We start from the raw sequence: 24,828 nt of genomic DNA on the forward strand, positions 1-24,828 counted from the left end.
AAGTGAAATGCAGTCCTTCTAAAACTAAAATGTGTATAATGAGAAAATATTTCACACTGCTCATTCTTAAATTTAACTAAAATTAAATATTCAGTCACAATAGCCACATTTTGAGTGCTCAGCAGCTATATGTAACTAGAATTACTGTATTGGGCTGCACAGCCTTAGATAAGATCTGCTTCAAGAGTGAAGGGACTCAGGGGACCTTTTCTTGATATAACTGGAAGAACTGAAAAGTTTTTCACACTTCCAAAAAATTCCATTATGAACAGATCCAGAATTATGTGGAGACCTACAGAATTATCTCTTCCCCCAAAATGCCATTTCCTTGACTTTGTAAATAAAACAGGTCAACACATTGAGTGTGAGACTTACTCTCTGTATTCTATAATCTAGTAGCATAGAGCATTCAAGTTTTCTTTTCCAGTCAGGTGGTTTAATCCAAAGTTAAAATTACATTATTACTCTTAAGTCACTTCTCATTTATTACATTTTGATGGGTAGGAAGAGTCTTTGGTGACCAGTTTTAATTACAAGTAATTTCATTGTCAAATAAAAATGTAGAAGTTTGAGGGTCAGGTTGAAGAAATTTGACCTTTATCTCTCGGACAGTAAGTTAATATAAATTTTGGAGTTGGAGAGTGACATGAGGAAGGCAATGTCTCAAAAAATGAATCCAAATCCAGTCTGTGAGTAGACTGGTAACGAGGGGACCATGGGGCGCATCCTTAGCTGATGTACAGATGCTCTTATTTCTGCCAGAAACTGTTTTCCTCTTAAGTTGACAAGACATGTGCTCATCCTTCAAGATCTAGTTCATAGTCAGGCACTGTTTCCTGGACGCAGAGAGCAGACTGGATCACGTCTTCACATCTGCTCCCACAGAACGTCTTTCAAAATTCTAAACAGAAGTCAAATTCAGAGATAAAAAATAGAATGGTAGTTACAGAGGAGGAGGAAATGGGGAATTATTGTTTAGTAGGTACAAAATTTCACTTTTGTAGGTTGAAATGTTAGAAGGTGGAGCAGAGACAATAAAGTATCCCCCACCTTGAGAAGGCACTTTGAGACTGGAAAATGAAGCAGGTCACTCCACACAGTTTACAAAGAGTTTTATTCAGGGTAACTTACTGACAACGGGGACTGGGCAGAGAACAATTCATAGCAGCTGCACAGTTACTCTCTGAAAAACCCAGACCTTAATGTACAGATTTTATAAAGGTAAGAAACATGCAAAAGGGCACTGTACTGAGATCAAAGGGTTCAAACACACCTCAAAGGGCTCGCACACCCCTGACAGCTAAACTTTAGTTATCTTATGGCAGCACCTGTGTCAAGAAGGGGAAACTACATTACCTCTAACAAAGTCATGGGAGGACAAAACAAGCCTCTCCTCATCCTAGCTTTTGTTGGCATTTCCAAGACACGTATATTCATCTCCAGGGGTCCTGGAACATATAACCCCAAGAGAGGCCACTAAGGAAACATGGACAAGATGGAGTCAGAATTGTCAGAACTCCTACAAATGCGTCCCATGTATGTATGGGAGTGATGGTAGCACAAAACGAAGACTGATTGGAAGGCTATTCCCCAGGCTAAATCGTCCCCTTTCAGATCTCAACTACAATGTCAACACTTTTCAGAGTCCTTCCATTTTCCAGGCCAGAAAGGTTTAGGTGCCTTTGCTATATCCTCTCATGAACCCCATACTTTTCTTACAGGATTCTTATCACTATAATTGCTATCTATCACTAATGACATGGTATGCTAGCCCGGTCAGGCTACCATAACCAGACAGTACAGACTGGGTGGCTTAAACAAAACTTTATTTTCACAGTTCTGGAGGCAGTAAGTTCAAGCTCGGGTGTCAGCAGAACTGATTTCTTCTGAGGCCACTCTCGTTGTGTGCAGATGGCCACCTTCTATGTCCTTGCAGTGTTCCCTCTGGATGCAGGCAACCCTGGGGTCTCTCTGTGTGTCCAATTTCTTCTTCTTATAAAGACACCAGCAGACTGGAAGAGGACCTACACTGGAAGAGGGCCTTGTTTTAACTTTAAAGGCCTTCTTTAAGGGCCCTACCTGCAAATACGGTCACATTCCACAACAAAACTCTGCTGAATTTTGGAGGGACACGATTCGACCCAAACATGATTACCTCTATTGTCCCCACTTGGGAAATGAGGACAACTCTTGTCTTGCTCTCATTCCAGGGCCTTTCAGTCGCTATCCCTTCTTCTCAGAACAGCCTGTCTCCAGCTCTTCGCGGAAGAGGTTTTTCTCAACTTTAAGCGTTAGCGAGCACTATCGTGGGGACAGGAGCCAGCCTGGACCACCTTACCCGAAGTAACCCTACGAGTCACTCTATCACAGCATCTTCTCTTCTTCCCTGGCAGTGGCCAGTAAGGTCAGCTGCAGGAAAGCGAGGTCGCAGCCCACGGCCTCACACTCAGCTGTGAAGGAGCTTCTCCAACCACTTACCGTATCACAATTGCTTTATGGACTCCACTGGGAAAACCTGCCAGGCCAGGGCCACGGTCTGGTTTGGTTTTGTGTGTGTTTGTTTTACCACCAAGTTTCCTGACTCTGGGCTCTCACAGCTGTGCAAACGCTGGTTCAGTGCCTTAACCTCCCTTCCAAGGCCTCAGGGTCCCTAAGGACACGATGACAACACCACGGTGTCCCGATTTCTAAGGAGGTGTAGGTAAAACCACGCAGGCGGGACAGCCGGCGCCAAGAACACGCGTGGGGCGTCCGGCCCGGGGCTTTCCTGCGAACCGTGGGGACCCCGTCTTCGGGTGGGCCGCGCAGCACGGAGGCTGCTGTCCTCCTGGTCCTTCGGGACGCGTGGCCGCCCGTTCTCCGCCTGTGAGTCCGTGCCGCGCCGTTCCACCGAGCGCTCACGCACAGAGGCGAGGGTGACTCCAGCAGCGTCTTCCGTCGCATTTCCGGAGCCCGGACTGCCTGGGTCCGCCCCCGCCCCCTCCCTCCGACTCCCCGGCCAGCGAAGCAGCCCTCCCCAGCGTCAGTGTCCTCGGCGTGAGAGGAACAGTTACGCGGGCCGTGGTGCGGGGCCCGGGAAGCCCGCCGTCCGCGATGGAAACGCGTGACAGTCGCAGTCCAGTCGGGACAGTGGGGCGAGCATCTCAGAGGTCTCAGCGGCTCGACCCGGCCGGCGACGCGCGACGACACTCGCCACCGGCCGCTCCCAGGTGCCAGAACTCGGGCCTCCTCCCACTGCGGCGTCTTTAGACGTTTCCCTCCCCACATCAAGTCGCTCTCACCCCTGCGTGGGCGGCCGTGTCCTTACCCCGAGCTCCTCCGTGAGGCGAGCGCTCCGGCGCGAACATCCGGGGACGCCCGAAAGCGCGAGAGACGGTGAGGTTAGGGGGGCACGGGGCGGGGCGACGCGAGTTGCGTGACAGGACGCCGTGACGCACGCAGCAGTGCGCGTGCGCAGCGGAGGCTGGCAGCGGTGCGCGGCTCGGAGCAGGAGCCAATATGGCGGCCGAGCGCAAGACGAAATTGTCCAAGAACCTGCTGCGCATGAAGGTGCGGGGAGCCAGGGAGGCGGGCCGGGCAGCAAGGGTACTTGGGCTTCAGGACCTGGCCGGGGCCTTGGCGGCAGACGCGCGGGGGCACCAGGGAAGACACGGAGGGCCTCCAGCTCGGACATTCATTCATTCACTTAGCGCTTGCTCTGCCTCGGGCACTGGGAACTGGGTTATAAATCCGGCAGATTCCCTCATACACCCTGCGGTGGGATAGGAAAGAGAGACACGAAAGCAAGCGGGATGCCGTGGCACCGAGTGCGGTGGTGCTCGGAGCGCCGTAGCCCCGGGAACTTACTTGGCTCCTGCGGGAAGTAGAGATTGAAGGATAGGTGGGAGAGTGGGCGCAGCCCAGTCTGAGACGAAAAAAATTGGGATTTCCAAGAACTAAAGGTAATTCAGTATGTCTGGAAGGCAGGTAGCAAAAAGTGGAAAAGTAGCCAGTGGCCACAACATGTGAGGGATTTTAAGCTAGATTAAGGATTTTTTTTTTTTCTTTATCTTGTGAACACGGGGAAGCGATTGAGCACGGGTAACAGCATCTTAGCTGTTCTTAATTTTCGAAGTTACTTTACCTGCCCTGGAGAATACATTGGTGAAAGAAAGACCAAACTAGAAGTTCTGATGATCTGATCGCAAGGTCGGTAGGAATAGAATTAGAACAGTTATGGTGAATGTCCTCGACTTCAAGCAAACTGGATTTTTAGATTCGAAATTGAATCAATTTAACAAATAATTTTAAAGTGGGGGAAACAAACAAACAAAAAAGACAAGGGTAGATTTAAAAAAGAACACAGGATTTAAAACAGGGGAAACAACCAGGCCTTAAAAACTTGAAGAAGAAGAATAGCAAACTTGTACAGTTTCTGCTGTGTGCCAGACAGCTGTTCTAAGTGCTTTGCATATATATCAGCCCTGATATCCGCCTGGTAACTGTGAGGCAGTTAAGTTATTACACCACTCTTGCAGCCGAAGCACTGAAACAGGCAACAAGGTAACTTACCCAAAGTTGCACAATCTAACCAGTAGTGTAGACAGAACCAAACTCAGGCAGTCTGGCTCCAGAGCCCCACCCCTTAACTGCTGTTCTGTACTGCTTGTCACTAACCACTACAGCACAGTGTTAGATACCATGTTTAGAGGGGAATTTCCAGAAAAAAAGGAAGCAAGGCATAATGTTTGGAAAGATTGGAGAGCAGATGTTGCACGTGCCAGATTTGGAGTTGAGCCAGGGTGTGCCTAGGGATGAACAGGGTGAGTGAGGGAGGGTAAGTCATATAACTTGAAGTTTCTAAAGTACTTCTTTCATACATATTAGCAAAATTTGAATTTTTACCCCACAGAGTCTTCTTTTGACTCACGGTTTGTAATCAGAGAAGTAGAGTGGGTTGGCGAAGCAGGCACGTCAGATGAAGATGTGCTGAGTGATTAGCTAGGACTCAGACCAAAGATCTGACTCAAGACTTAAGAAAGAAGTTACCTTCAAAAAAAGTATCAGCCCCTACCCCAGTGAGGGGAAGACTCAACAGGACTTTGAAAGCAAAGGAGTGGGGGAAAGTTACACAGTTTTTCTAGTTGGGTTAGCAGCTTCAGTCATGGATGAGAAAGAGCTTATTGGTGGGATAGCAGGAGTTAGTCTACGTACAGAGGGAAGTGTCCTGTGAGAATGAATGGAGCGGCTACATTAGGTTGCCGTATCCCCTGTAGGTGTTCAGCCAAAGCTCAGTATAGAGCAAGAGTGAAAGAGCTGAGGATTTAATACTGATAACATTTGTTTTCAAGTGTACCCGAAATCCTCTGACTTGGTCACCTGTTGGGGTCTGGACAGTCATCCTGCTGGGAAGCAGGAAGTGAAGGATGTAGGAAGCATTTCTGCCGGTGTGATGAAATGATTGCAGAGAGGTCATATATGTGCTTATAGCTCTTTGGGGGTCTTAAGACAGGAGTTGGTAAACTTTCTCTGTAAGGGGGACAGATAGCAAATACTTCAGGCTGGTAGGCCAAACAACCACCATTGCACCTGCTCACCTCTGCCATTGTACCTCAGAACCATTGAGCATATCTTTGTTCCAATAAAACTTTATTGACAATAATTGATGTTCAGCCTAAGGACTGTAATTTGTGAAACTTGCTGTAGGCCCTCACTTGTGAGTAAAGCCAAATCACTGAGCTTTAAGAGAGAGTTCTTAAATGCTGTAGAGTCAGAAGAATTGGATTGCTACCTAAGTTTGGAGTCGCTTGATTCATATTCACAGGGTGTTCTAGCCTTTCTGTCTGTAAAGAATACACACGCATGTGTGCACACATACACACATATGTAGCTATTTGACTAAATCTTGACTAAATATAGGAGATAGTATCTACTTGACTAAAAATAGGAGATAAAAAGGCAGGTGGGTAGGATTGGTGAGTTGTGTCTCCAAGAATATAAGGTACGAAATGAGGCATCTGGGTTTAAAGAGAACCATCCAAGAATGAGAGTCTGGGAGAATAAGACCATAGGTCTGGATTTACATTCAGAGAACCTTTTTTTTTTTTTCCTTAAGATTTTTTATTTATTTATTATTTGACAGAGAGAAAGAGAGAGAACGCATAAGCAGGGGGAGCAGCAGAGAGAGCGGGAGAAGCAGGCTCTCCCCTAAGCAGGGAGCCTGACGCTGGCTGACCTGAGCTAAAGGCAGATGCTTAACTGCCTGAGCCACCTGGGTGCCCCTCAGAGAACCTTTATTGAACTCTCGTATAAGGCCTGCAGCCTGACTGCTAGTAATAAAAGATGGGCAAGAGACATGACCTGCTATTTCAGAATCTCTGTCTTTTGGGAGACACAGAAGCAGCATACTGAATAATAAGCCAGTGCTTATAAGACTCTTAGATGCAGGTAAAGATGTTCTTTTATGGGAACGGGTCTGTGAAGAGCTTGACCAGACAACAGTCAGGGAAGGCCCAAAGGACATGTGCTCTGGGCCTTTACAAGTGGATATTTTGCCAGGTAGAAAACGGAAACATGATGTTGAGTAGTAGAGGCAGAAGGATTGGGAAGTACAGGATATGCATTCCAGAAACTGCCAGTTCTTTCCTGGGTGAGGATAGAGACACAGGTAAAAGGGTGAAGACTACAAAAGATTTTAGGTAGAATGCAAACATTTCCTTTACATTTATTTAAAATAATGTTGGGTTTATAGGAAGTTGCAAAAAATGTGCAGGGTGATCCTATGTACCCTTTACTCCCTCTCTTTTATCACTAGAGTACAGTGCAAAGCCAGGAAATCCACAGAGCCGCCATTTTATGTCACCATTTTACTCGTGTGTGTGTGTGTGTGTGTGTGTGTGTGATCTTTCCATACAGCTTATCATGTACAGATTTATGTAACTACCACCACATTCAAGATATAAAACTGTCCCATCACCATGGGGTTCCCTCAGCCTCCATTTGTAGCCACACCAAGTCTTTTCTGCTGTCCTTAAGCTCTGGGAAATCTGTTCTCCATTCCTGTAATTTTGTTATTTTAAAGATATTCTGTAAATGGAATTGTACAATATGTAACCTTTTGAGACTGGCTTTTTTTTTTTCATTCAGCATAATTCACTTGAGCTCCATCTAAGTTGTTGAGTATCAATAGCTCTTCCCTTTTTTTTTTTTTTTTTTTTTCTGACTATTATTCCATGCTCTGGAACTATCATAGGACTTAACCATCCCCCTGCTGAAGAGTATTTTGTTTGTTTTCTGTGCTTGGCTATTAACAAATAGAGCTGCTGTGAATATTCCTGTATGAGTTTTTGGGTGAACATAGTTTTCATTTCTCGGAGATAGATGCCCAAGAGGATAATTGCTGGGTTGTATGGTAAGAGCATATTTAGTTGGATAAGAAACTGTCAAGCTGTTTTCTACAGAGGTCGTACCATTTTATATTCCCACCAGCAATATATGAGTGATCCAGTCTCACCAGTTCCTCATCAGAGCTGGATATTATCACTGTATTTTGTTTGCAAATTTTTTCAAGTTTTGTCATTCCGTTTCTTTGGTAAAGCCCTTGTGCTGAAAAATGCTTGTGTTTTTGGAAGGGTTGGAATGGAGGGAAAAGTAGTATAGAGCTTGGACAAGGGAAAGAAAGAGGGATAAATGGAAACTAGTGGAATTCTAGACTTAACTTCCATAGGCTCCTAGATGTTTTCTGAATTTATTTTTTTCCCTTATTAATACTTTATCATTTTGCTGTGTTCACTGGTCCCCTGAGGAAATACTGTTTCTGGAGGGAAGCAGCTAGCAGCTGGACTGCCCATTTTCTACTGGCCTATTTCGAATTGTGCTTCTGCACATTTTAGAATAAAGAGCAGCCATAGAGGTGGTCGGCCTTTCAGGGGACAAATATTCACGAAGAGCAGGCTTATGGATACAGCTTTGCTTCGGTCTGTGTTTACAGACCCCTTACTACATATCATTCATCATGCTGAAACTGAGGAAGCAGATCATCTAGACAAAGTCCTTGCCCTCAAGGTCTTCAGAAGAGACAGATGCTCAAAACATTAAGGTGCGGTGAGACTGCTTGAAGATGTCATAGGAAGGATCTAGGAGAGAAATGCCAATTTGGCTTGCAGGTGTCAGAGATGGAGTAGCTTTTCCCGTGTATCAGAAGAGCTAGGAGTTGTCCAGGTGGAGGAGCATGAGAAAAGGCATTCCGGACCAAGATCAGCAGGTGCAGAGACCAGCGGGCTCCAGCGGGTCATCCAGGGATTCGGAAAGTATTGAGTCTCTGCCCTCGCTTTCTGCTCCTCTCACTTTCCAGCTCTACCAGCCTGGCCTGATCTGTGTCTTTTGTCTTAGCCCTTCCCCACAGATTACTGTGTAAAACTGAAATATTGATGAGCTACTAACTGAATGCAGTTTTTTACTGTTTGTTTTTATTAAAATAGACGAGCTAAAGTATGGGAAAGATCTTTCCAAAGTCTTCTGAAGGCAGTCCACGTTACCTCTTTGTGTGCTCTAGGGGGCTTCCCTGCTAGTCTGGTGTGACATTGTCAAGGGCAGAGCTAAGCAGCCTTGGTCCTGGGGGCTCCACCCTCCCCCCTGAGATGATGGAGAAATGAGGGAAAGCATGTGGAGGAATAAAGTTATTTGAGTTTTTCTCAATTCTACGTCGAGAAAACTAGCTGCTGACACTGGTTTGGTTTGGTTTCAACAGTTCATGCAAAGGGGCCTGGACTCGGAGACCAAGAAGCAACTAGAAGAGGAAGAAAAGAAAATAATTAGCGAAGAGCACTGGTATTTGGATTTGCCAGAGCTTAAAGAAAAAGAGTAAGTTAATTGGAAATTATATTAATGATGCTTTGGGTCTTCAGAGGGAAATCCCTGTAAATGGAATTCATTCCAGCGGCACAAATCTTGTAAAACGGTATCTGTTCGGTTTCTTGAATTAGCTTTGCAAATAGTTTTCTAAAATTATTTATCTGTATAAGTTCTACTTGGATTGATACATTTTTACTGGCCACCATTTACAGCACTGTTCTTTTTTTTTTTATATTGAGTAAAGGTATCCAGCCGCTCATCTCTGGTAATAACTGGGGAGCGTTTTATGAGAATCTGGGTGTGCTCCCCGTCACATTAAGTTTGAGGATTAAGTTGGAAGGTGTGTACTTTAGGCCTCTCCAGTTTTGTTTGAATAATATAGTTCTTCGTTAGGCTGAGCTTCTTAAAAGCAAGTAAAGAGTTTCAGGTGTGTTTCTTTTTCTTTTTTTTTTTTTTTTTTAATTTTTACTGCTTTTAATACCAATCATCTTAGCTGACATTTATTGAGTCTATAGCATGTGCCAAGAACTGAGCTCAGCAGTTTAAATCTCTTAATTATTTAATCCTCAGAGCAGACTTAGGAACTGGCTACTGTCATTCCAATCATCTTATACCTGAGGAATCTGAAGCTTGAGAGAGTAACTTGCCCAGAGTCAGCCACCTGGTTGTGCCTAATGCTGGGATACCATACTAGACCATTCCTCTTCCACCTTTAAGCAGGGTCGGCGCTCCAGAATAATTTTGCATAAAGAAGTGGTAGATTCATATCACCCATTGATTTTTATCTAAATTCTTCTTAAAGCTCTCCTTTCTCTTTGGTACTTTTCTCACCTTAGTGAGCTCTGTGGTATTTAAACTTTGTGGTATTATTTAAACTTTCTCACATGATGGAAGATACTGTTTATTCAGGCACATTTATGTTTTTTCTTTCTGTACCTAATATTTTTTGTTTGTTTGTTTTTAACATGTTGTATTCCCTTGTTCATTTGGCTGACCTTCTCTGGTCTTTTCTGGAAGGAAAGTACTTTGTTTTCTCTGCTTGCTTCTCTGTTTGCTTTCCTCTGCTGCTTCTCAGAGGAAGCAAGATGGCCATGAAGAAGGGGAAGACAATGCCAGAGACGGTGTGGATTTGGGGGCAGGTGGTGTAGGAAGGGACCATTACTGGTAAAGACCTATCATTTTATTTTATCCCTTGACTGAACTTGCACAAAGTATTCCAGACTTTTTTTTTTCTCTTTTTTTACTTATTGAGAGGCAGGATAGTTTCTATCTTGTTTTCAGTATTTTTCCCCAAACATAACATATTCCCAGAAAAATGACCTTTAGATTCCTTTCCTAGGAGACAAATGTCTTCATCCTTTTGGGCTGCTAAAACAAAATACCACAGACTTGGTAGCTTGTAAAGAACAGAGGAACAGCTGGGTGGCTCAGTTGCTTAAACCTCTACCTTTGGTTCAGGTTATGATCCCGGAGTCCTGGATTCAAATCCCACATCAGGCTCCTTGCTCCACGGGTAGACTGCTTCTCTCTCTGCCTGCCACTCCCCCTCCTGTGCGTGCGCTCTCTTTCTCTCTCTCTGACAAATAAAAATAAATAATAGCTATTAAAAAAAAAACAGGAATTTATTTCTCATAGTTCTGGAGGTTGGAAATCTGAAATCAAGGGACTACCATAGTAGTGCTTTGGTAATGGCTGTCTCCCTGGTTCATAGCTGGCACCTTCTCACTGTGTCTTCACCCAGTGAAAGGGGCTAAGGGTTTCTTTTCTTTTCTTTTTCTTTTTTATTCAAATAAGTTTATTTATTTATTATTTGAGAGAGAGAGCCGGGGGGGGGTGTTAGGGGCAGAGGGGGAGAGAGTCTGAGCAGAGTCCATGCTAAGCATGGAGCTGACCCAGGGCTCGATCTCCATGATGCCAAGATCACAGCCTGAGGCAAAACCAGGAGTCAGAGGCTTAACCGGCCGTGCCACCCAGATGCCCGAGGTCTAGGGGATTCTGTGGCGTCTCCTTTGCAAGGTGCTACACCCATTTAGGAGGGCCCCACCCTCATGACTTCAGCCACTTCCCAAAGGCCTCATCTCCTGATACGATCATCTCTGGGGGTAATACTTCAACATACATATCTTGTGGGGGATACGAGCAGTCAGCCCCTAGCAGTGAATAATAAACCTTTGCCACCATTCAGTGCCTGTTCGTGTATAGATGTGTATATTAGGTAAGTCGTTGGCAGGAGAAGATGACACTGCCAGATTGGGTGATTTGAGAGTATGACAGAGTAGGGCGCAGGGAAGCCACCCGGGATGGTGCATACCCCGTAGCTTGTGTGGTGGGAGTAGTTTCCTCTCCAGGCCCAGACGATCAAGGGGAGGAGGGGGTGACTGAAACAGAAGACGTCTTACAAGAGCTGCTACCTTCATAAGAGGGCACAGCCACCCTGAAGTAATCCCACAGGAAGGAAACCTGGTTCTAGACTGCAAAGGACCCCTTCCATGTGTAACATCCAAATCAGCCCCACATTGTGCTCCCTACTCAGTGGGGAGCCTTTTTTCCTCTCTGTCTGCTGCTCCCCCTGCTTGTGCTTGCTCTCTCACTCCTTCTCTCTCTTGTTCTGTTTCAAATAAATAAATAAAATCTTTAAAAAAAAATAAAAAAGGAAAGATAACTGTTTCTCAAGACCAAAAAATGTTAATGACAAGAATGGCTTTATCTTAACATTTCTGTGCATCTTAACAGAAGTTGGGTTCATTCCTGACTAGGTTCTCTCAAGTTCTGCACTCAGCCTGCTGTATCTGTTGTTGAGGCACGTACAGAAAATCCACCCTGGGGCGCCTGGGTGGCTCAGCAGGTTAAAGCCTCTGCCTTCGGCTCGGGTCTTAATCTCAGGGTCCTGGAATCGAGCCCCACATTGGGCTCTCTGTTCAGCGGGAGCCTGCTTCTCCCTCTCTCTCTGCCTGCCTTTCTGCCTGCTTGTGATCTCTCTTTCTGTCAAATAAATAAATAAAATATTTTTTTAAAAATCCACCCTTACACAGGAGATGTAATTGGAAGGGGATGAGTATTATAATAACCTTTTCAGATAATTGTTTTTACACTACTCCAAAACCCAGTAACTAATAGTTTCTTTAATGGCAGTGTGGAATCTCACAGTGTCGGTACATTTTTCATAATCGTCAGTCTACCTTGCATTTGGAATAAATCTTTTATCCATGCATCATTTCATAACATGCATTTCTCATTTGGAAAATATTAGTTCAGTGAGTTGTATAGATTTTCTAAATGTTAACTCATTTCCTTATAGGATATCAAAAACCACATTCATTAATATTACCGTGGGTTTCATCAGAAAAATCTCCCCTAACTATTGAGAAGCTCTCAAGTCCAAGATGACATACACAAGCTATTCAGAATTCTCATTTTTGCTCGAAAGCTTGAATTCTGTAACTGGCAACAAGTACTGTCAGTTGTTCCTTTGAAGTGACAAGTTCATTTGATTCATTTTCAGAAAAACGTCTGCCAAGTACCCAAGTCTGAATAACCGTAGTTACAGTGTTCCATGAAAAAAGTGGCTAGTTCAGCTCAGAACTCAGTCACACAAGTGCATTTCCTCAAGATGGTCATCATGCCTCACTGTGCAGAAGCACTTACCATTTTACATGCGGAATATTCTTGAGAAGTATAATCACGGGCCGAGATTCATGAAAATTAGTAGTTTTTTCCTGCTTCATCAAAAGTATTCTTACTGGCTTCTTTCCCTTTTTTTAGACTTTGAAAACCAGCAGTGACTACTAGCATAGTACGGTGTCCTACTGTCATTCATGCCAAGATGAGCTCTTACTGACAATTGCTTTTGCACCCGCCCTGTAACTGTCAGCACAGTGAAGAAGACATCACCTTAGTGGCACCATGAAAATACCTTTGACTTCCTACCAGTGTTCCCTTTTGCCACTCCTTCCCGGTCATGAAGGCCTCCTCACTCTTTCTCAGATGGGCCCCTTCCACTCCCTCTGAGGGTCTTTAACTGGTCCCACAGCTCTTCTTCCCCAGGCCTCATGTTGTGTTCCTCGTTGCCTTCTGATCTGGGCTGATCAGATGTCATCTATCCAAGAAGCCCGTCCAGACCACTTTTTATACAGCAACCAAAGACAAATTCTTTAGATAAAAAGAATTTGTATGAATTGGATAGATCCTGTTTTCATTTTGTAGCGGAACTAACTTGAGCTCACTCCTTTGCCGAGTTACAGGTAAGGACTACAGACCCGTAGAGTGGTCCCACAAAGGAAACTTTTTGCAGCAAATAAAGAGATCATGGAGAATAACTTTCAAAGCCATGATTCTCCCAAGTGAGGGTGAGTGGGTTTCTTTTATTTAGGGTTAGAATGAATATTCAGAAAGGGGGGCTTTGTCATCACGTGTAAAGGCAGACATGAGGTCCTGTGGGCATACTTAAAAAACAGGCCTGCGATGAAAAAATAAAAAAACACGCCTATGTAAATGTATCCTGTGACCTTAACGTCACAGGATACGTTTATCCTTAACGAAGCTTGTGCTCCTCTGAGGGTGGAGGCTAACTTTACTCCGAAGCCTCCCAGCCACCATAAGGGTCCCTCCAGGGGAAGGGGCTAATGGGAGTGCTCTGAGAGCTAGTATAATGTGGATGGGGCGGGGTCTTGGGCTCCTGATGCAAGGTGTTGCTTTTCGTTTGTTTGTTTGTTTTAAGATTTTGCTTATTTATTTGACAGAGAGAGGGAACACAAACAGGGGGAATAGGAGTGGGAGAAGCAGGCTCCCGCTGAGCAGGGAGCCCCATGTGGGACGGATCCCAGCACCCCAGGACAATGACCCGAGCTGAAGGTAGATGCCTAACGACTGAGCCACCCAGGTGCCCTTTGCTTACTTTTGAAATCACACAGGGAATCTTAGCAGGGATTAATGGTCTCTGATTTGATTAGGCTATTTCCTGGCGGGTAGAGTGTTAGTTTTTGCTTTCTCTTTGTTCCTTTAAAATCTTTAACTACTGAAGTTTTTGCATTTCTTTGTGATTCTGATCTCCTAGGAAGCTGTGCTGGAAGTGTGCTTGAGCAAGTAAAGGCAGAGAGAGTTCCCTGACAATAGCTGGGGGCCTAAAATGACTTCTCTGGTGTCATGTTATGTTTTGTCCTTCTTTTTGGGGGGGACCCCTAACTCTTTCCACTTATAGTTTCTCTTCGGTAAAAGTGGAATTGCTGGGTCATAAGGTTGGCATAGAGTTAACTTTATGAGAAACTTTTTATGTGAAACTTTCAGACTGGTTTCCACAGTGATTGCACTGTCTTATTACAGATTCACTAAGGAAATAGAATAATTCTCATTTTTCCATGTCCTTCTAGCGTTTGATGTTACCTTTTCAATTTTATCTATTCTGTCATTCTAGGGGTGTCTCATTATGATTTTTTTAAAAAGACTTTATTTACTTATTTGACAGAGAGGGAAGAGCCTCTCAAAGAGCCAGAGAGGGAACACAAGGAGGGGTAGTGGGAGAGGGAGAGGGAGAAGCAGGCTTCCCGTAGAGCAGGGAGCTTGATGTGGGACTTGATCCCAGGACCCTGGGATCATGACCTGAGCCGAAGGCAGAGGCTTTAACCCACTGAGCCACCCAGGCGCCCCTCATTATGATTTTTAATTTGCATTTTCCTGATGACTAATAATGTTAAAGAACTCTTATGTGCTTATTGGCATTTCCGTATCTCCCTTTGTGAAGGCCCTATTCAAATCTGTTGCCTGTTTTTAAAAATGAAATGCTTCCTTTTTTTTCTAGAGTCTTATATTGCATAATTATCCATCCCTCTATACATCTGTCAATCCATTTTATTTTTAGTGTATTTCAGAGTAAGTTGCAGATACGCATATCATTAACCAGAAATCAGTGTTTGTAGGGTTTTGTTTTGTTTCTTGCGATAAAACTTACATCCTTCTATACAGATAAGAGTTCTTTATATTCTGAGCACAGGTCCTTTAACAGATATACGTATTATGAATATGTTCTCCGAGTTTGTGGCCTGCCTATTTCTTTCTTTCTTTTTTTTTTTTTTTTTTAATATTTTATTTGTCAGAGAGGGAGAGACCGAGTACACAAGCAGGGACAGAAGCAGGCTCCCCACTGAGCAAGGAGTCCAATGCTGTGATCCTAGGATGCTGGCATCATGACCTGAGCCAAAGGCAGACTCTTCTTTTATTTATTATTATTATTTTTTTAAGATTTTATTTATTAGAGGGTACCTGGCTGGCTTAGTCAGTTAAGGTCTGCCTTCAGCTCAGGTCATGATCCCAGCGTCCAGTGATCTAGCCCTGTGTTGAGCCCTGCTCAGCAGGGAGCCAGCTTCTCTCTCTCTCTTTTCCCCACTCAGGCTCTCTTGCTATCTCTTTTGCTATCTCTGTTTCTCTCTCTCAAAAGAAATAAATAATTCTTTTTTTTTTTTTTTTTAATTCACCAGTGGGGAGCCTGGGTGGCTCAGTCGTTAAGTGGCTGCTTTCGGCGCGGGTCATGATCCTGGGATCCTGGGATGGAGCCCTGAATCTGGCTCCCTGCTCGGTGGGAAGCCTGCTACTCTCTCTCCCACTGCCCCTGCTTGTGTTCTCTCTCTCAGGGTGTCTCTCTCTGTGTCAATAAATAAAGTCCTTAAATAAATAAATAGATATAGAGCTATATTTTAAAAACTTCACCAGTGAAGCTATCTGGGTCTAGAGTTTTCTCTGTAGAAAGATTCTTAATAATGAATTCACTTTCTTTAATAGATAAAAGGACTGTTCTGAGTTTTCTCTTCAGATATTGTTTTTTCTGTTGTTAACATTTCTATTTGGTGAGTTTTCATAGTTTCCATATTTTAATTCAGGTTCTCTATTTGTATCTTCATTACATTCCTGTGTTTCTTTAAGTCATTGAACGTATTTATAATAACTGTTTTGTTTTTAGGGGCTCCTGGCTGGCTCAGTTAAGCATCCAACTCTTGATTTCAACTCAGGTCATGATCTTAGGCTTGGGAAATCAAGCCCCACTGGGTTTGGAGCCTGCTTAAGTTTCTCTCTCTTTCCCTCTCCCCGTCTCTGCCTCTGTCCCACCCCACCCCATCTAAAAAAAAATAATAAGTGTTTTGAAGTCCTTTTCTATTAATGCCATCATCTTTTTTTTCTATTGATTTGTTTTTCCTCTGTGTATGGATCACATTTTCCTGCTACCTTACATGACCAGCAGCTTTTTACTGTGTGTTTCACATTACGTATTACCTTGTTCAGTGCCTGGATTTTGTTGTCTTCCTTAATGGAGTGTTGAATTTTCCCTTAGGCAGGTCATTAACATGCCAGTCAGCTTGGTCACTATTTTGTGTAGGTTTGACAGCCTGGACTTCTGTGAGATACCCCCTCCTTCTGGGGTGTGAGCTTTCTGCTCCGTGTCACAGGGTTCAGCGTTTTTGCTCCATTCTGGATAGACACAACTCGGACATTCCCCTCCTTTGTGCAAGGTCTTGTATTTGTTCAACATACAGTTTTAGAGTAAATTTTCTTTCTCAGGTATGGTATGCTGGAAAATGGTCCCCCAGTAATATCTAGGTCCTTGTCGCTGGAACCTGTGTTAGTTTATATGGCAGAATCGACTTTGCTGGTATAATTAAGTTAAAGATCCTTAGATGGGGAGATTATTCTGATAATTGTCTGGGTGGACCCTAAATACCATCACATAGATCTTTCTAAAAGGGAGGTTGAAGAGAAGGCAGTGTGACCATGGAGGCAGAGGTTGGGGTAATGCAGTCACAAGCCCAGGACTCCTAGCTGTCTACGGAAGCAAAGAGTGAATTCTCTCCTTCAGCCTCTGGAGGGAGCGCGGCCCTGCCAACACCTTGATTTTGGTCCAGTGAAACTGACTGTAGACTTCCAGAATTGAGAGCATACATTTTTTTTACTTTACCCACCAATTCTGTGGTAATTTCTTACAGCAGCCCTAGGAAACTAATGCACCAGGTAACTGTCCTCTGGAAATTGTTTTCCCCTGACACTGTTGGACTTGCCCTGCTCGCAGACAACCTAGTACTCAGCCAGACATTCAAGGGGACCATGTGTGCAGGCCCCAGAATGTCTTTTAAGTATGTCCCTCTCTCTGGTGTCTTGACCCATGTACTTCTGCCCCCTGGGCAGCCCCGAACTTCAGTGTGTTGGTCTCTTAAGCTCAGTGAGACTGGGCTCGGTTTGGACCCCCCTCCCGGCTCCACTGTCTAAAAGTCGCTTCCAGGCAGAAGGCGGGCATCCGTTGCCTTCAGTCAGAAAGCTTACTTCGGTTCTTTTCTTTCAGGCACCACAGCTCTGTGCTTTGACACGTTCATTGTTTCCTTCTGAGTCCCACTTTGACGTAGGTAGGAGGCCAGTTGGGTTCCAGCTGCTTTCTTACGGCCACGAGTGAAATAAATGCTTCCTTCTTTTTCACTGTACAGTACAAATCCTTCATGTATCATTCAGCACCGCTCTAGAATGGGACCCCTGTGAGAGCAGAGACTCTTACCCATGGCTGTCCCTCCAGCTTCTAGAACACTGCCTGGCACACAGTTTGCTTGAAAAGGTGTTGACTGACTGAGTGAGTGAATCTTGACGCAAGAAGTAGCGCCTGCTTTCTGCCACGAGGCCCTAAAGACCAGCTATTTACTTCCCTCGTGTGCTCTATGGCCGCTAGTTCTACGGTCTCGGGCTATAGTCACATATGCTCACCCACGACTGGGATAATAAACTGGTGACTCAGAGGAGACTTCCTTTTAGAGACCAAAATGTCACACCTGCATTCCCTTTCGGGGGCACCACTGGTCTCCCAGTGCCACCTGCTGTCCAGAGCTTAGCCCCCCTCAGTGCAATGTCAGTTTTACTAGGGTAGATTTTTTTTCGCGGTTTTGGTTTTGGGTCAGCGACCTAGCTACCCTTATTTCTGCCTGTTTTCCGTTCCTGCTCATCCAGCCTACCCGGTGACTCTGTGCGATCCTGGTGTCCTTTCAGTAAACTCCCACTCGTCCACAGCTAAGAGCTCCAGCTAATACACTCTCTTAAAGCTACCTGGGACTCCAGTTTCAGAGTATTTAATAAGAAAGGTGGCGGGCGGGGCTGGGACATGTAATCATCAAGGAAATTGCTTCAGATTAGAAAAATCCAGATTTATTATAAATAGCCTAGGTCTCTGCCTTGTGTAGGCATTTATGCAGATTAAATGTGTAATTTGGACAAGGCTGTGCCTGCAGGCTCCTGCTCTCATCATCTAATGCCTTTGCTGGCCAAGATAATCAATTTTGATTTTGACCCCTGTGTTCAGTCTTACCTTACTTTTACTCAGTTCCACTAAAAACCGTAAGTAAGATCGATTTTTCATTTGAAATGTTGACTTTTATTCGTGGTGCCTTGCTATATGTAGACACGCTATTAATACAGGTAAATTTTCCCACTTAGGTGTTTCATAATAGAAGAGCAGAGTTTCTTGTTATGTGAAGATCTTCTCTATGGAAGAATGTCATTCAGAGGATTTAATCCTGAGGTTGAGGTATTAAATATAATTGCTTCAAATTTTAAAATTTTCCAATTGAATTCTTTCTGCTAATAATTGGGTTTCGGTTTTTTCCCACCAGGTACCGTTTCTTCTCATTATATACAAAATAACAAGTCTTCAAATACCGGTGGAGCGATTTAAAGAAATTGCAGCCCTTTGCAGCCTGGTTTTGTGGGAGAGTTAGGAGGTGATTTCATGGAGCAGCACACGCTCCCAGACAGCGCCCTGCGAGTGCTAGAGTTTCAGCTCCGCTCTTTTCACAGAGACGTCCGGCTTTTGTGCATGTGATGCTATTATGAAAAATTATTTTGTGGCACCTGTAAATGTATCTTTCCTAATGGAAAAATATTACTTAAAAATGGAGCAATTTGACTTTTTAATGGGCAGGTTTTAATCCAGGTTTGTAAATAGATTTTTAAATGAACCTCTTAGAACGTTTGTTTGGAGAAGTAAATATTCACCTTCTAAGCTATTGATTTGAATTCTCCAGGTTCAGGTTTGTAGAGAAGCACAGACCTTCGTTTAATATTTATTAGAATTCTGGCGTGTGTACTAGAAGCTATCCTATCAGGTACTCCACCAGTGAAATGGAGCCTTATGATATAAAGCTTAGTTTGATCACTGACACTTGAAGCCAGGGTTTCTGAGCCCTGGCACCACTGACTTCTGGAGCCAGATAATTCTTTGAGCTGCTCCGTGCATTTTTAGATGTTCAGTAGCATCCCTGGCCTCTGCCCACTGCGTACCAGTAGCGTGCACATGCACACACACGTGCATGCCCACACACACACACACACACAAACACACCCCAGTTGTGACAACCAGAAATGTATCCAGACATTGCCAAAGGTCCCTCGGTGAGCAAAACTACCCCTGGTTGAAAACCACTTCTCTGAGGATGCCTGTAGAGAATCACAGTTTGTTTTGGAGGGTTTTTTTTTTAATAATTTTTTAGGTTTTTTAAATTATATATAATGTATTATTAGCCCCAGGGGTACAGGTCTGTGCATCGCCAGGTTTACACACTTCACAGCACTCACCATAGCACATACCCTCCCCAATATCCATAACCCCACCACCCTCTCCCTACCCCCCTACCCCCGGCAACCCTCAGTTTGTTTTGTGAGATTAAGATTCTCTTATGGTTTGTCTCCCTCTGGATCCCATCTTGTTTCCTTTATTCTTTTCCTATCCCCCAAACCCCCCACGTAGCATCTCTACTTCCTCATATCAGGGAGATCATAAGATAATTGTCTTTCTCCGATTGACTTATTTCACTCAGCATAATACCCTCTAGTTCCATCCACGTCATCACAAATGGCAAGATTTCATTTCTCTTGATGGCTGCATAGTATTCCATTGTATATATATACCATCTCTTCTTTATCCATTCATCTGTTGATGGACATCTAGGTTCTTTCCATAGTTTGGCTATTCTGACGTTGCTGCTATAAACATTCGGGTGCACGTGCCCCTTTGGATCACTGCGTTTGTATCTTTATGGCAAATACCCTGTAGTGCAATTGCTGGGTCATAGGGTAGCTCTATTTTCAACTTTGGGGTTTTTTTTTTAAGATTTTATTTATTTATTTGAGAGAGAGAGCATGAGAAGGGGAGGGTCAGAGGTAGAAGCAGACTCCCGCCGAGCAGGGAGCCTGACTTGGGGCTCGATCTGGGTACTCCAGGATCATGACCTGAGCTGACGGCAGTCTCCTAACCAACTGAGCCACCCAGGTGTCCGTATTTTCAACTTTTTGAGGAACCTCCATGCTGTTTTCTAGAGTGGTTGCACCAGCTTGCGTTCCCACCAACAGTGTAGGAGGGTTCCCCTTTCTCCACATCCTCGCCAGCATCTGTTATTTCCTGACTTGTTAATTTTAGCCATTCTGACTGGTGTGAGGTGGGATCTCATTGTGGTTTTGATTTGTATTTCCCTGATGCCGAGCAACGTGGAGCACTTTTTCATGTGTGTGTTGGCCATCTGGATGTCTTCTTTGCAGAAATGTCTGTTCATGTCTTCTGCCCATCTCTTGATTGGATTATTTGTTCTTTGGGTGTTGAGTTTGATAAGCTCTTTATAGATTTTGGATACTAGCCCTTTATCTGATATGTCGTTTGCAAATATCTTCTCCCAGAGAATCACAGTTTTAACCAAGTTAATTGCCAGAGTTTATTTAAAGATTATAGGTTTTCTCCCCCCCCCACACCTTTTTTGAGGGTATATGATAATTAAGATGTTCTATTTACGCAAGTCAGCACTAAAAGTGTTTGTTTATAATAGGTATTTTCCTTGGCTTAGCCTGCTTAAAGCTTTGGATTAGGAAGGGAAAGAAGGCATTGGGCTGAAGGGAGAGTCAGGGGGAAGCAAAGATGATGAGTGTGTGATGCCCAGAGACTAGGGTTGGGGTAGGCAGGCACTCCAGGGTCTGTCTCCTATGAGGGGAAAAGGATTCTGATGTGGGAGACTATTAGAAGATGGCTTCCGTGACTGCTCCTCTGTAACGCTGAATACGTTCTCTCTGGGGAAAGATTTTGAACTGTTTGACTTGCAGATCTGAGCTGTCACAAAACAGGAGAAGGGTTAGGTATATATATACCTGGTTTGAAAAGATACCAACTTGAGGGGCACCTGGGTGTCTCAGTGGGTTAAGCCTCTGCCTTTGGCTCAGGTCATGATCTCAGGGTCCTAGGATCAAGCCCCGCACTGGGATGGGCTCTCTGCTCAGCGGGGAGCCTGCTTCCCCCCCCTCTCTGCCTGCCTCTCTGCCTACTTGTGATCTTTCTCTCTGTGTCAAATAAACAAAAATCTTTAAAAGAAAAAAATAATAAAAATTTGCAAAAGAAAGAAAAGATACCAGGTTGAGAGCACTTACTTCATTATAAGGAGGATGTACTTAGAACACATTTTTATAAAAGTCTTCCTTTTTTAAAGATTTACTTATTTGAGAGAGAGAGAGGAGGGGGCAGAGGGAGAGGGAGAGAAAGAATCTGGAGCAGGCTCCCCACTGAGCACAGAGCCCAACACGGGGCTCTGTCCCAGCACCCTGAGACGATGACCAGAGCCAAAATCAAGAGTCAGATACTTCACTGCCTGAGCCACCCAGGAGCCCCGAGAACATGTTTTTAATATTGTATGTCTCTAGTGTCCCCCACTGTGGAGTTTATTTGCTCAGTAAAGACTTACTCTGTTCCTGAGGTTCACCAGCCTCTGGAGCACTGGAAATCAGCAGGAAACCGAATTCTGTGCCCTCACAAAGCTTGTATTCCCAGAATTGTTTTCTCTTCAGTCCTTTAAATGTTGGAAAAGCTAATGGAAACTGGTTTCTCCGTGGCTGTCCCTACCTCGTCCTGCCTTTGCTAAAAAAGAAGACATTGTACATTAAAAAAAAAAGATATTTGTCAGGGGGTAACAATCAAGAAAAGGTTAATAATGTGAAAAAAAGAAATGGAGGTGACTGTGGCACGTGGACATCATGTAGAATGCTTTATCCGCCCTCGTGTTCTGGAATGAGGCCGGTCCTCCCCATGATGTCAGAGCCAACCTCCCAGTCCTTCTGTCCAGTAATTTGCCACGGCCCCACCGCTACCACCAGAAACTGCAGTTAGTATCATCTTGAGTGTAGTTTTCTTCCAGTTGGCTCAAAGGTGGGAAGTTTGGAGGAAATCTGAAAGTTTGTTTTTTTCTTTCCTCATTCACCAGAGTGTGTTAGGAGTGTGCCTGCTTTAGTTGTAAGTAACCAGTGAGATTTACGATCTCAAATACAATTTAAATTCATTAATAGGTCCAATCTTGTGGGGCTTTATCTTACTATTTTTTCCATTCACAGCTGACTTCAGTTGGCACATTGTGGAGGAATGTATTACAGAGAACCCCTTGATGGGCACCTGGGTGGCTCAGTGGGTTAAGCCTCTGCCTTCGGCTCAGGTCATGATCTCAGGGTCCTGGGATCGAGCCTCTCATCAGCCTCTCTGTTCAGCGGGGAGCCTGCTTCCCCCCTCTCTCTCTCTGCCTGCCTCTCTGCCTACTTGTGATCTCTGTCAAATAAATAAATAAAATCTTTTAAAAAAAATTTAAAAAAAGAACCCCTTCATAAATGTTGGTTACTCCTGTACATTGTGACTTCTGTTTCTCTACCTTCAAATACATCCGATACCAGTTTCTTTCATAAGCCTGTTCCAGCCCTGAAAGCGTTGTTACATTTTTCAGAAATTAATGCTCCAGATGAACGCTAAGAACAAGGTGGAAGAAGTTGAAGATGAAGCAGTGGAGCTCGATGTGTCAGATGAAGAAATGGCCAGAAGGTAACAGTCACCTCAGAACCGTATTATAATCTGGGCCCAGCGTTCACTGGCTCTGCCATGGGCACTTCCACAGTCTTCCATGGAGTGGCCCACTGGGAAGATGGCTTTCTGCTTCCTGTACATTTGGCTGGGGTGGAGGGGTTCATACCTTTCAGAGGCGGGCAGTTGAGGGCTCTTGTCTGATGCTGCTTCTCAATATTTTAAGATATCTCACTTTATTTAGGATAGTGCAAAAACAAAACGGTGAAGAATTTAATCATTCATGGAAAAGTTCTTAAGTTTTCAATCAGTTACTTTTAATCATCATTTTGATTTTTCTTATTCGATGTTGTTCGGTTTGATATTCTCGACAACACTTGACTCCTCCCTTGTTTTTTGTTTGTTTAATTAAACTGCCGTTTACCGTCTTAACAGATATGAGACCTTGGTGGGGACAATTGGAAAAAAGTTTGCCAAAAAAAGAGACCGTGCCAGTTATGAAGAAGATGAAAATGGACACATAAAACCAACAGTTAAAGTAAAGAAGATGTTTCTAAAGCCCCAGGATTAAAGTAGATGCTTTGAGACAGAGCTCAGTGTAGCTTTGTGAGAGCATGTTTTGGAACTCATTCTGATGGCTTCTCTCTAATTATTAATACTATAATGTTTATCTGTAAAGAAGTAGACAATTTTGGAAAGATGCCATTTTTGAAACACGTGTGGTGGATGTTATACATCCTTTGCTTAATGGTGTTCCTCAGGATGGGATTTTTAGCCCTCAATCTTCAAATGTACAGAGGTATGTGGTTGCTTCCTAATTAAAGATCTTTTTGACCACAGATTTTTTTTTTTAACAGAGCTTTCTAGTCACTGACCTTGAATTGACATACATAAATTAATCCAGTGTTTAAGTTGCCCTTATGTTTATATTTTACTTTAAATTATTAATCATCCCAAGCCAATGTATCCATATATTTTGGAATCAGATGTCATGAGGACTTATCATATGTAAATTCATCAAGAGCAAACGTACCACTCCAGCCCAAAGTACTGGCATGCTGCCAGGTCATTGTTAGTTTGTGGAATTGTGGGGTTTTGTTTAAGGCTTTTATTAATAAAAATTGTTCTGTAATAAATAAGCTTTCGTGTACTTTTTCTCTTCTCTTATGCTTTCAAATAATAGTCTTAGTCTAATTCGGTATTGGAACTTTTATCCAAATGCTAACTTTAAAAAGCCAGTCATTAATTGAGAATATGATAATGTGTTAAATTGAACCATAAGATACTGGTTTTTATGGGTTAAAAACAATCATCAGTTTCTTACTTTAATCACTGTGAAAGTCATTAACCCATAGAAATGTACCCTGTTTAATTCTGTTTGGACAAAGAAATCATTTGCACAGAGAAGTCACCACTTTCCGAACCGGCAGCTCGCTTATATAACCTAGAGTTTCTTTCCATATTTTGCTGCTTTTCCTTGGAGCCCTGTGTTTTTACCGGCCCCAGGAAAGAAAATGCACTGGGTTTTAAGATACTCATTCTGAAGTAGGAATGCCCAGATTTGCTGGTACAAAGTCACGCTGTTTTCCCCAAGGCATATTAAATCTGAATATTTCCTGCTAGTGTCTCTTCCATCAGCATTGTATGGATGAGGAAAAACCTCTGCCTGCCCATGAGTAGCAGGGGTAGCTCTGTATTGTTGGAAAAGTGCGCCGGGATCGAACAAGACCATTTAGGTAATAGGGTAATCTGCAAATACTGGCAGACTGCGACTTACCGTGACTTCTCTCCCACTCACAGCAGGCTCTCACACCCACGTCCCCCTCTGACCTCTACCCTAATCATTGTTCCCGATAATCAGTCACTTCTTCGCGTGTAACGTCTGTGTCAAGTGGATTCTGTCCTCAAACCTGACACCTCTCTGCTCCTGCCTCTCATTCTTTTAACCTCATGGGGATGGTCACAAGTAAAAATGGGAGAACAACATGGGAACTAGTCTGCAGTTCAGCCCATAGACCTGGATTCCACTGTATCCGGATTCTAGATTCAGTGGTATCAGAAGACCTGACCTCCATCAAGAGCAGAAAACACAAACCCATACTTGACCACGCGGGACCCTATCTGGCACTTAATGTAAAGGAAAGCAGACAGTGGCTGGACCAAGA

At 43.8% G+C, this 24,828-nt stretch overlaps 1 protein-coding gene and 1 long non-coding RNA gene across 3 annotated transcripts; one reads left to right on the forward strand and one right to left on the reverse strand.

The window, feature by feature from the left end:
* Positions 1–461: 461 nt before the first annotated feature.
* On the reverse strand, positions 462–3,340 carry LOC116865606. Its single transcript, XR_004382241.1, has 2 exons — positions 3,308–3,340; positions 462–901 (listed from the first exon to the last, which is right to left on the reverse strand). It is a non-coding gene; the product is annotated as an uncharacterized LOC116865606 (long non-coding RNA).
* Positions 3,341–3,469: 129 nt separating this feature from the next.
* On the forward strand, positions 3,470–23,273 carry MPHOSPH6 (M-phase phosphoprotein 6). 2 transcript variants are annotated; one of them, XM_032853875.1, is made up of 6 exons: positions 3,470–3,549; positions 7,970–8,077; positions 8,729–8,841; positions 18,286–18,376; positions 22,590–22,684; positions 23,099–23,273. In XM_032853875.1, the coding sequence occupies exons 3-6, from the start codon at positions 8,732–8,734 to the stop codon at positions 23,232–23,234; spliced, it is 432 nt and encodes a 143-aa protein (XP_032709766.1). In that variant the 5' UTR covers positions 3,470–3,549; positions 7,970–8,077; positions 8,729–8,731; the 3' UTR covers positions 23,235–23,273. The 2 variants fall into 2 exon arrangements, with proteins under 2 accessions (XP_032709766.1, XP_032709765.1); XM_032853874.1 differs by lacking the exon at positions 7,970–8,077 and having other exon boundaries at positions 3,499–3,549.
* Positions 23,274–24,828: the final 1,555 nt, after the last annotated feature.

The sequence above is a fragment of the Lontra canadensis genome, unplaced genomic scaffold (assembly GCF_010015895.1).
Source record: "Lontra canadensis isolate GAN:19392208 unplaced genomic scaffold, GSC_riverotter_1.0 scaffold8, whole genome shotgun sequence".
Classification (NCBI taxonomy): Eukaryota; Metazoa; Chordata; class Mammalia; order Carnivora; family Mustelidae; genus Lontra; species Lontra canadensis.

Coding starts and splice junctions, on each gene's coding strand:
- MPHOSPH6 (XM_032853874.1), top strand. CDS start 3,499: ATGGCGGCCGAGCGCAAGACGAAATTGTCCAAGAACCTGCTGCGCATG. Junction 3,550..8,728: donor AGAACCTGCTGCGCATGAAG/GTGCGGGGAGCC, acceptor TGGTTTCAACAG/TTCATGCAAAGGGGCCTGGA. Junction 22,685..23,098: donor GATGAAGAAATGGCCAGAAG/GTAACAGTCACC, acceptor CCGTCTTAACAG/ATATGAGACCTTGGTGGGGA.